We start from the raw sequence: 12662 nt of genomic DNA on the forward strand, positions 1-12662 counted from the left end.
TGGACAAATCTCTACTCTTTCGAAATCTCCGAAAGCGTGTGTCTCACACTTTGAAAGTGAACTCCTGACTGCACTGGAATCGATTCCGACTATTTTGGCATTAAGACTTGTTAATGATTATTTAGAAACAGGACAGACTTATCGTCTCATAACTGTATTTTTTCCAGTATTGTTGATTCAACTGTAGATGTGCATATTCATGTGGCTCCCAGTTGAAAATCTTTGGGCAAGCAGTTCATATTGAGGCCATTTGTGCCTCCTTACACCCTCTTCAGGGGACCAACAGTACGGGGGAGCTATGGCCTCTCCTCAGTTTCTCGTACTTACAAACCTGTAATGCAGGGCATCTGAAAGGAAGGGGTATTGGAAAGCAGATGGTAGAAAACTACTCTAATTATGACATCTCGAAGAATGTCACTTACTTGTGCAGAAAGTGACGGTTCTTTCTTCTCTGAATGTGACCACGTGTCTTTTACTGCAATTGATGGGCTCGTGGCACCCCTCAGCGCTGGAGTGCCAAAGATGATGGAATAGGAATTACAGTACTGCTCTTCTGAACATGGTGCCCCTTCAACTGTTCTGCTGAGTGTATAACATCTCATGTAAATGAGCTAGAGATGGTTAAGATGGTAGCGTTTTACTTCCTTTTCATTGAGATACAGTAATTTTGTGTGCTAATTGACAAACTGAGAAAATCCATGTCTATTTTGGAAAAATCAAATGCAACTTCATCACTACTTTGTCCCTGTAAAATTGTATGTGCAGCAGGGCATCCAAAAGAACTTCAGTTGTGTTAGTATGATAACAGTGAGGATGCCTGTCCTGGTGTTAATGTCCTGGTATATGTCGTATTCTGAGAGAGACTTCAGGAGTCTCAGGAAGAAGACAGTAGAAACACAGCCGGAATGCAGACCTCTAATTTTACAAGAGCTGTCCTATCAGATAAGAAGTGACTAAAGGTCACACAAATTCAAATATTTTGTGCACATGATGCGTTCATGTCTCAGCTCTGAACTATGCTTACACAGACAAAATGCGTACGAGCATATGGTTGTTTTAAAAAAAGGTAGTTTTGCTAATCTTAACAGGACTGCCCTGAGGCGTGGGAGTTCAAAGCAAGAAATGCGGTTAAAATCTGTATAACCTTAGACTTCTATGATGTAATAATTGCTTATTCAGCTGTTATGGTGAATTTTTTCTGCAAAAGAAAGATAAGCTTAAGAAATGTTACCCAAAAGCATGATTCCTGGAATGAGAAACCCTGAAATGTTTCTGGGAATTGTGAAAAAAATAAGCAGAAGTAAAAAAGACTGGATAATTTTCATGGCAGTAGCACTCCAGCTAGATCAAAAAAGAACAGATTTTTTAAGTAAGAATCTACAAGAGCAGCTATTCTGTACAGCTGCTGCTGTAAAAAGAAAGTCTACGTACAATCCAGGATGAGATAGCTGTTCATCACTCAGTGCTGATCTATGGAACAGTTATAAAGCTGATGATAATATCAAACCAAAGCTACACCTGAGCCTAGGTGGGGTTATCAAGCTAGTGCTAGCAAAGCTTTCTGGTTCCTCAGTGGAGTAAGTGAGGTGACCATCAAATTCATCGACTTTCCAGCCCACATAACCAGCTCCAGCTGAACATGGATTTGAAAGTGAGTCCAGGTCAAGGGGGTCAAAGTCACACCTCCTCATTAAGATGTTTTCCATCTTTTAAGCCCGTTAATTGATTAAGTTTGTAAAATGTGGTGCAGGTCTTGCCCTTCACTCCATTTACTCTGTAAGAGACTCAGCACTATGGAATGTGAGAAAACAGAACGTAATTATCACTTCTCAGCATATGCAGATACAGGCAGCAGATGGACTCTGTGAAAGCTCAGCACTAGTCCAACACGTTTCAGTAACAGTATGTCATCCAGAATTTTTGGAACTCATGTTTACAACAGATATGCATTGGTTTAGGTTTCCAGTATGAAAAATACTTCCAACTTTCACAGCATACCTTTCTGACAAAACCATTCTTGTCCTGTCATGAAAACTCTCTTACTAGTGATGTTCATCCATCTAACTGTCAGCTGAAAAAAAAAAAAAACCCAACCAGTCTAAATACAGAACTTGAACCTCAACATGACAGTCTGGCCATCCGTATTATTCCGAGTCACATTCTTTGTCTTCCAACCTCCCTGTAGATTTGTACTCTCCTGACACAAAACCAGAGCAATCGCATATCCCTTTGGCCAAGGCTCCCCTGGGCTATATGTTCAGGGTAGTCAAAGCATGCTTGGCCTGATCTGCTACACCAAATCAACTGTTCTCGAAACAATGACACCTGGCTAATGTTAGGCAGACAAGTCAGCTGCCTTTGTAGCAGGGACAGCAGTAAAGCGCTGGCAGCTGGGATCTGTAGTCTTGAATTTTTGGCTGTCTTTACAACAAACTGTGGAAACACTGTTTCTGGCAATGCAGATAGACTCTGGCTGGCCACTTAAGTCACCAAATAGACCCAGAGACGTGCTTAGACAAGAGGGAAGCCATCTGACTTCAAAGGTCCAACTGGTATTAGACTAACATGATAAGTACAGCCTTGTTGCATCTTGATCTTGTGTGTAAGCCTAAGGATTAGGCACACAGAGTAAAGGGTGAAGGAGACCTGAAACTACAAAAGAGAAAGACATACAACAGAAAATCTGGCCTCATGATTCCCTGAAACAAATGCTTTGAACTGGGAGTGATGGAGCGACACAGGAAAGCATTACCATTCTCCATCTGAGACGATGCGAGTATTTGCTGGATCTCTTCAGACTGGAATTAGAATGAAGGTGCCCCTCCTTCTTTTTACATGCAGAAAAATAAGTAAAGCGAATAGGAGCTTTTCTTTTTCTGCAGAGACATTCTTGTTTACCTGAAGACCATACATGCTGATACACTTACAGGGTAAGATGAATAGACACAGCTGAGCTGTGGCATTAGTCACCTTTGGACAGTAAGCTACTCTTAGTCCTTCCACTAGATGGTTCTTACAGGTTTCCTTAAAGAATATACCAGCTTGAACCTCGTAACAAATGCACGAAACTTGGAGCCAGGATGCCCTCTCCTGTAATACCCACAAGAGCAGAAGCCAGGAGGCAGCCTGAAACGCTGTGCTCATCACCAGCTGTCCCTCTCTAGTACTGCTCCAGACTGTTGTTTGCCCTCAAAGAGGGCCCATGACAATAGTGCTTCTCCCTTCCAAGTGTGGAGGTCATACTGGATCTTTATGGACTGACAATCACTCACAGTTCATGTGTTGCTAAGAAATACGATATTCTCTCTAAACAGACTTAAAGGGTTTGGACCTTTTACCTTCAGACAAATTCTCAGCTGAATGTGATTATTTCAGGACAGCTGAAATCACTGAAGAAATCCAGTTAGCACACTAACTAAAGCAGCAGCACCCTAAAGGAAATGCCTGGTATGTTAGTGTGTTTTGTGGTTGGTTTTAAAACAGCCAACATTTTACTGGAAAGTTTCTTAGGTCTGGAGAACACTCATTTACGGAGAATGTGGCTCTGGTAGCACCAGCAGTGGCCACCACACAATTAGGGTCATTTTTCAGATATGGCCAAACCTCATTTTATGAGGTGCCTGTTCGCAGTTTACAAAAGAAGCTCTTGAAATCACTCATGGCAATAGCTGGTGATGAGGTAGCTGCTATGTTCGGTGATAAGGACAGGCCTAAGGGAGGCAATGCTATGTTGAAACTGCCTTGTTTTTCTCTGATGGGAAAGTGCGTGCTCTACCGTGAATTTTCTTTCAAAAAAGTAGGCAACTAGCTACTAAAAAATTGAAAAGATGACTCTATCTATTGCAGGAAGACAATAAGGCATCCTATATACATATCAAAATACCACAAAAGATAGGGATGTAGGAACCCTCAAGACGTTGTCATCTCCTACCCAGTACTCTCAGGCAGAACTGATAAAATTTGGTTGGTTCTAGGCAGATTTCTATTTAGTTGTTCAAAACAGCACCAAGTGAGGCTGATTTCACAACTTCTCTAGGCAATGAGATCTTGTACTTCAATGATCCTAAGGACAGAGAATTTTTAACAATACATTACCTCACTGTCCACTCCAAAAGCCCATTTAAATCCATTCTTTTTTTATACGCAGGCCCTTATACACTTCAACAACCTTCTATATATCTGAAGACTGCTACTTCCCGTGGATGACTTTTTTGTAAACAAACTTTTGAGTTTTTTCACATTTCTGGATAGGCTTTTTTTTTTTTTTTTTTTTTTTTTTTACTTCTGTGAGGCCAAAGTTCAAAAGATATTAAGACTAGAAGATTGAAGGCTGTTCTGAAGATTTCTAGAAGACATGAAGATACTGAGAGAAACTTAATACTGGAGTCCACTGAGTCAGCATCATGTAAACAGTATAAGTAATGGCTGTCCTAGACTTTACACACTCACAAGAACATGAAAAAAGAGGGTGCATTCACAGCTCCGATGGGACACAGGTGGCCTAAAGGACCCAGTCTCACCAAGATCACATGGGTGGACCTACAAAAAAAGACTTGTAATTGCAAGAAGAACAGCAATTGCTCTTTCTGACAAGCATATGCTAAACTTTGTCCTTCACTCCTCCCTGTACGAAAAAAATTGTGCAAACAATGAAATTACTTCACAGCATGTTGATAGCCTGAAGTGGCACATTTTCTTTCTCATTCAAGAATAAGTTTTTATCTTCTCTTCGTTTCTCATTTCAAATCTTGAAAAATGTGTGATTAGAAAGTTTTATACAAGGTGTCACAATTATCCTATTGTTAGTCCAGTTTATTTGTATAAAGGCCATGATCAAAAATGTACTGCAGTAAATGAGAGTCTTTAGATAGCTTTTGTTGAGTTAAAATTTTCAATTAATTTGATTTGAAGAGAATTTGAATAAGAACTCCTGAGAATCAGGAAATTTAATTTCTTCTTAAGATCGGACAGCACATACTTGAAATTCAAAGGGCAATTTCTCAAAACATTTTAGACTAAAGTAGGTTATACTAAGTACAAAGCAGAGGCAAAGTACTCATGAGCGCTGGGGAAAAAAAAGTGTTACTTGTTTAAAAAAGAGAAGGCATGAAGCTTCATAACCACATTAGCCAAAGACATGTGAGTGTATTCAAGAAAGCATTAGCACTGGAGATCCTTCTTTAGAACTGTTGATCAGGGAAGACTTTCCACACAACTTTTACTGGACTGTCCCAGTGTCTTGCCAGAGATGATTTCAGCAGGTCAAGAATCCTCACCGAGTCTGCTAAACAGGCAGGTCATGCGACAATCTTTCCCTTACTGTACGCACTGTCCCTGCCACTGTAAAGTACCCGGTACATCATCTTTGTGGGTGCTACTTTGACTATTCTTTCTCCACTTAATTGACATTATTCTGAGCATTTCTAAACTAATTTTTACTCACAAAATATTACGACCAGTAATTCTTTACATTCTTCTAGAGCTCTTCACTGATCTATACTCACCCTTTATCTCCTTTATATTCCGTCTTTTTGCCTCTTGTGCCCTCTTCCTCCCCTCTTGCTCCTGGCAACTCCTTCATGGACTTCTTTGTAGTCAATTTTTCTATTCTTTCTCATCCTGCAGTCTTCTCAATCTTCTGCCACCACTTCTACATCTTATCTTGGAGCAACGTTATCCACTCTCCCAGTTTAATTGAATGTGATGACTTAACTATAAAAATCTCAACACCTGGCCTACTTCCTTCCATTGAAGCTACACGTAGATACATGTGCCTGACATTTCCTGAGTGCTTTACAAAAACTGTTGCCTATTCTGGCTAAAATTATCTGGTTATTTTGTTCTTTCCTAACGTTACTCATTTTCCTTACACTCTGTCACTGTCATCTATCACTTTTTGCTACCTTTTTCACAAAAGCTTTTGTTCATTTATCTCTTTCATACTAAGCCACTCTACGCTACCATTAAAATTGACAGTGCCCTGACGTTTTATTTGGATTTCAGCTTTTTTTCTTGACCTTCTCTGCCTCATTACCTTTTATTCTCTACAGATATTTTACTATATCTAGAAAACCCATATTCTCAGTCTACCGAACTGATTTTGCCACCTACTTATTTAGATCTATCCCTAACTCACAAAAAACCACAAACTTAAAATTCTTTCATGGTCCCAGGTAACTCTATTTCTGTCAAGTCCCAGAGCAGTAACCCGTCTTTCATTTCAGAAAATGTTAATGAAAGTATTGTAGAACAATTTGGTCTTAAAACAACTATTTATTAAAAACACATGTAAAGTTGATATGAAACTTGCAGAATGGGCTTAAGTGCAACAATAAATAAATACCTTTTGAAAATGCATTGACCTGCTATCAGATAATGCCTGAAATCTGACAGAATAGTATAATCATACTGCAGTAACTTGATAAGCTAGTTTATGGATTTTCATCTTGGATTTCACTAACGTGTCTGCTTTCAATTACACAGATGAAAAACAAGAGTTTAACATCTCGCTCTTCCCCTGATTGCAATAAAATGTCATGTCTGAAAATGGACTATTAAAATGAAACTCAACTGAAAACTAATTTAGAGATAGTACTCATATTTTAGAACTGTATTTTCTGGCAGTATGTGATTTTGGGGGAGAGATTTTATCTATGATGGCAGGCAAGAAAGCATAGATACAGCCTTTTATAAGTCCTACCTCCACCCATATACTTCTTCTAAATTTACTGCTATAAAAGCACATGTAAAAATCATGATCTTAAAATAAAACTCATTCCACAAAGTCAGTGGAACATTTTTTTTATTACAAACTATAAGCTCACCCTGAATAGACATGTTTCCAGATGTTTAGTGAGTTAAACTGTCTGTGCCTGTAGTACCAAGACATGCCAAAGACGCAGCTAGAGGATGAACTATTCATACGCTGACTGGACATAATGATGCGAGTAATTCTTCTTCTTCTGTAGATGACAGTTTATATCATAAGGCACAAAAAGATAAAAAAAAAAATGCAGTGCTTACAATAAAATGAAGTTGCATTACAAAATTTAGAAGGTTTTTAAGACCCTTACTCTTGCAAAGAATGATGTGCGTATTTATATTCATATGCACCAGGCAGTTCCACTGAAGTTGTCCCTTCTGTTGTTTCAGAATGAGGACTTTAATAAACAGATGCTGCTGATTTGATGATTCATTAGTAAGGAAAAGCAATTCAGAAAACTGATAGTAACAAACATAGGAGGAAGCTGTATTTCAGAAATATGTTGCCCTAGTAACTTGTCAATTGTATCACTAAAGCATTTAGGAGCGAGTCTTTGTCCCAAGCCCCCTCACTCTAGTCACACAGATGAACACGGACTCTGCCCCAAAGAGCCTGCACTTAAACAACATGATCTCCCAAGGTAATTACTTCATTTGCCTGCAAAACACAGACAGCCACATGAAATAATGCAGGGAAAAAAAAAAAAAATCTGTCTTACAGCAATTGCAATTGCTAGTAATTATTAAATTACTAATTACAACTACTAGTAATTATTTCACCTGAATGAAGTCTACTCTTCAAAAGGTAGCATCCTAAGCAACGATCCGCATCTGCTTTGAGACAGTCAAATCTAATTTTACCCAGGGTAGTGTTTTCAAATTTCTAAGGATGTAGAAATTCTCAGTGAAATTAGTGTATGGATTTTTATTCAAGAACAAAAACCTGATATACCTTTTACTGCCAAATTTGGCTATACTTTGTGTTAAAATAAACAAACACAATTTTGAAAACCTGAACTTATAAGCCTAATTACTTACCTTTTTCTTCAGTGTTTTACAATAATGTTGAATGCTTAAAATTACAATCAAAGTCACAGTTTTACTGATGTACTCTGTTGTTTGTGAGAAAGTAGGAGCTGTCTTGGGATTCTGGCACTAAACGTTGCTTTTCTAACCTTCTTTGTTTTGTCCTTCCTTCTTTAAAAGGAGTGGCTAACATCTCTCTATCAAAAGCAAATATTGTGAAGGATATCTGTGACAAGTGCTCTACTATATGCAAATCTAAGGGCCAAAATACTGCGATAGTAACAAGTAATTTACTTCACTGGCTTTTGTCTGCCACTGTTAGGCCTAAGCCAGAGACCATATGTTTCTAAATGTTTGCCTGGAGTAAAGCATAATCTAGCCTCAACTCTGAATGGCCCCCTTGGGGTTACTTTAATAGAGAAAGTCACTTATCTGTTAGCTGTGATAAATTCACTATCACCATATGAAAAGTACTTTCTTTGTTGTATCTTACCAGTTACATTTGCGTTGGATTGCTACACTGAACTAAGTGAATATCCTCTTTTTATATACTACTAAGAGAACAGGAAAAAAGCGCACAGCATGGAAAGGGAGTCATGGCCCGGATCCAGATCCCTGCTTTCAAAAGCCACCACATCACACAGCATCATTCATAAACGTTTCTTCACGTTTTGTCTTCAAAAAGCCTGCATCTTTTGCTTCCCCATTCTTCTGAGATTTCAAGTAACTGCTGATCCCGTCTCCCGTTTTTGGGGGGTGTAATTCGGTCCCCAGCGGATCAGATCTGACACCTCTCCTCACCGCCGCTTTCGAGACACATCCCCCCCTCCGCGGTACCATCTAACTCGCGGTGCGACGGCGGGCGGCAGCGCCGAAAGCCCCGACGTGTCGCAATTCCCGGGACACCGGGCTGCAAAATCCCCGGAACGGCCCCCGGGGGCCCGGCCAGCTCTGCCACCAGGAGCCCGGGAGTCACCCAGCCCCGGGCCGGGCGGGGGGTCGGGGGGGGAGCAGGGGGCTGCGCCGGGCAGACAGCGCAGCTCAGCCCGGCCCCGGGACGGACCGACTTACCGACTCCCAGCGGCAAAGTCCGTCCCGGCGGAGCCTCGTAGCGACCCTCCGGCGCAGAGCTAACCTGCTCGGGTGGCAGCAGCCCCGGGGGAGGGACGGCAGCCGGCGGTGGCAGCGGACGGCTGCGGCGGAGCCGGTGCACGCCACGCCTTTCTGCTCACTTGAACGTGGCAGCGGCGCTTTAAAGCCTGCCCGGGACGGCCAGGGGCACGGGGAAGGGGGGGAGACATCAGGGGAAGTCCGGCTGTTCCGCTGCCCCATCCCCCGTGGGATCCCTCTGGCCAGCCGGAGCGCCGGGAGCGGGCACCGCCGGGGCGGGGGGCCCAGCCGCCAGCAGCCTCCGGGCCAGGCGCGGCTGATCCACAGCCCGCCGGAGCGCCCAGGACCCTGAGCCCAGAGCCGGGCGCCGGGGCGGCGGCGGGGAGAGAGCGCGGCGCAGCCCAGCGGGGACGCGCTCGGCTCGGCTCGGCGCCGCTCCCCGCACTTACCTTGGCCTCGGAGCGAAGGCACCAGCGCCAGGAGCAGGAGCAAGAGCAGCCGCAGCGGCCGGGCCCCGCGGAGGTTGTCCATCGGCCGCCCGCAGCTCCCCGCCGGCGGGAGCAGTCGCACCGAGCCGGGGGCTTGGCTCTCCTGCAGCGTCCAGTGGGCTCTCCCCCTTTTTGCTTGCTGCTGTTGCCGGTGTTAGCCCAGCCGCCTGAGACCGGCTGGAAAAGAGCTCGCAGGAACCCCCCACTCGGTGGGCTTCACAAAGATTTAATTCACTGCCTGCCCGGTTAATTATACAGCCTGCAAGTGCTTAGCAGGACAGAGCCGCCACCGCAGCTGGGAGGCAGAGACCCTGTTGCTTCTGACACCCCTACCTCTCTGCTCGCCACCCCCACGCACGCCGTGCAAGTGACTCCCTTGAGCTCGGAAAACTTTACAGATCCTCAGCGGGAACCTAGGGACGGCGTGACGGGTTCTGTGAAGGAGAAATGCAGCGACTTCTCTCGGTGCCAAGAAGGAGAAAGCCACAAACAAAGGCAAAGCAAAGCAAACCAAAACAAAAGCCACCTCGCAGAGAAAGGAAGGTTTAACCTCTGGAGGGGAGGTTTTTCAACCCTCGTTCGTGGTCTTTCCGTGGATTTTACACCAACACAACTTTTGTCAATAAAAAGGATCTTTAAAAGGAGAGAGATTCTAGAATCTTTCCATGAAATTCACTACAGAAAAATTTTTTTTTTACTTCTTTCCTTCCCCCTCCTCTTAAAAAGTCAGGATGAGAATTTCAACCCAATTGAGGCAGTCAGCTCTGCTCTCTCTCTCCCCTCCCTTTTTTTCTTTTTTTTTTCTTTCCCCCAAAACTTCCTTATCTTATTTAAACAGGACACAACCACTGATAGCGGTCAGAAGAAGAGCTAGAGTCGAAAGCACCCAGTTGGCTATGCTGTTGCCAAGATCTTTGAGATAACGTGGGGGATGGATGGTATCTGCAGGCAAACACGCATGGAAACAAACAGAGTTCATCACCCCTCTATACTTTGCCCTCACTGTTACTCAGAAGAACAGTTGGAAGTTAGTGCCTGTTTACTTGGTAGTTGTGTCCCACGCATTCCAATTGGACTATACCTCTTGTAACTATTAAGTAACTGAGCTTTTGAACATGTCTCCTCAAAATGCCCAACTGGAAAAAAGTATTTAAGGCAGTAAGAGTTGAAAGCGCGTGTGTTTTGTTCTGCCCCAGGTTACTGGCTCTTTTTTTTTTCTGACACAAGAACATAAAAATGGCCATGTGGCCAAGGGTCCAACTAGCCCAATAACCTGTCTTCAGCAATGGGCATAAGTGGTCACCAAAGGAAGAGTACAAACAGGGAAAACACATGCGATAATTCTCCCAACTACTCTCCCAGCCTCCAGCTGCTTTGAGTTTGGAGCATTTCCTCAGTGGAATGTAGTTTCTCTGCACTTAGTAGTCCCCAGTGAATGTCTATTCCAGTTATTTATCCTGTCTCCCCATGAGTTCTTGTAAACCTTTATCATCCAAAGCAACAGGTTTCATGGATGTACCTCTGACTGTATGAAGGGCCGTTTCCTTTTGAACCTGGCTCTACCAGCCTTCTCTTGGTGCCTCCAAACTCTGCTGCCGGAAGAGACATCAAAGAACTGACATCTGTCCACATTCTTAAAGCCATCATATCCTGCCCAGGTCATCTTTTTTCAACTGCTGTTTCTTTTTGGTTTGTTTGTTTGTGGGTTTTTTTCTCTATTTTATTGGGAAGGTGAAGCTAGAAAAGGAGACGGATAGAAGGCTGGTTTTATTTAGGAGTATTTTTAGCTTGCTTTTTCTACACATGCATGTCTATTTCTGTCTCTTCCTTAAGTGCCCTAACTCAGTTTACAAGGGTCTTACATCGCTTATAGTGAGACCTTGGCAGTGTTTCATCACAACCTCCAAGCTACTGTTTTTCCCATATCAGCTGAAGGAGGCAACGACAAAGATCACACCTTGCCTAAAGTTTGTACCAGCTTAACTGAACCAGTGGAATCCCTTCTATGGAAACCCTGGGTTGAGTTCAATATCGGCTTATTTCACTTTGCTTTTAAACCCTCTCCTAATTGATTAAAGGTGGGTAGAAAGAGGTTCACCTTTTTGACTAAAACAGTGTGAAGTCATACATAATAGCTTGTCCACACATGGAGTTACCCTGATTAACACCATGTGTGGACATTCTTACTCCAGAGTAAGAATTCCTTGTTCCTGTTTAGTTTGCCACCACAAGCTGTTTACCAGAAATGAGGCAAATTCAAGTAACAGCTTAAGAAATATTTCTAGAAACTATCATGGCTATGGTCATCTGCAGATCTGACAATAGGTTTTTCCTTGGTTCGGGGTGGGTTTTTTTGTATGATATTAATACACATTTCCCGAATAAATTGGCACTCTCACCTACAATCAGATTCAGTGGCCTCGAGTACATGTGATTCTAATTACTGACCCCAAGCTTTGTAGTGAGCTAAGCCATGCACTTTGGGCTCAATTCAAAGCTCCTGGAAGTCAACGGAAAGTAAAGGCTTATGAGAGGGAACATTTTGCATAACCACATTTTTTCTTACATCTGTTTGCAAAGGCCCTGTAATCCTTTGTGTAGCTTCTAAAACAAACAAATGCTTTAATGAAGATTTTATTTTTACTTCAGAAGAATAAAAATCATTTGCAGAAGCTCAGATTAATGAGTAATGACAGCGTAACAAATCAGTGCGCAAGTCATTTCCAAGGGTCTTGTTGAGAGTAGATACACGCAAGTAGACTGACAAAGAATTTAGAATTACTCCAACAAATCCATTGCCATCTATGGCAGCAGGTTTACTGTTGTCAGTTGGTTACTTAGTTTTCAGGGGAACAGGAATTCTTGAGATGGTCTGAATAAGCCTATGTAAGGACATCAACCTCTGTCTAGTGAACAAAGCTGCCCCACAGTCTCAGCTGCTCTGCTTCCCAGCTCCTCTGTTTTACTGCAGCTCACACGTTCTGGTTTTTTTTCCTCCACCCATCTATCCCAGAAGTTAAGCAAAAGAGGTAAAAGAAATTGCTTTGTCTTCCCTGTGTTCAGAAAGGATGTTGCAAGTAAGAAAGTAGATTCAGCTGTAGTTACTGAAGGGAAACTCCTTGGACCCTATGGCAAAAAAAGAAGCTACTTTTTGGCTCTCATTAAAGTAATGGGCCACACTAAAGATGCATAAAAAGGCCTCTTTCCTTCTTAATAGGAAGAATACTTCACTGACTGCTATGGACGCACAAGGATTTTCAGGTTTTAGCATCTTAA

At 42.6% G+C, this 12662-nt stretch overlaps 1 protein-coding gene across 1 annotated transcript in view; it reads right to left on the reverse strand.

Moving 5' to 3' along the window:
• The window catches only part of FBLN1 (fibulin 1), an 83378-nt gene extending 73949 nt beyond the window's left edge, over positions 1-9429 (reverse strand). The window contains exon 1 of the mRNA XM_086610763.1: positions 9348-9429. Within this exon, the coding sequence (XP_086466889.1) occupies positions 9348-9429 (82 nt within the window). The remainder of the gene's footprint in view (positions 1-9347) is intronic.
• Positions 9430-12662: the final 3233 nt, after the last annotated feature.

Source organism: Tauraco erythrolophus, chromosome 4 (genome assembly GCF_009769465.1).
Source record: "Tauraco erythrolophus isolate bTauEry1 chromosome 4, bTauEry1.pri, whole genome shotgun sequence".
Classification (NCBI taxonomy): Eukaryota; Metazoa; Chordata; class Aves; order Musophagiformes; family Musophagidae; genus Tauraco; species Tauraco erythrolophus.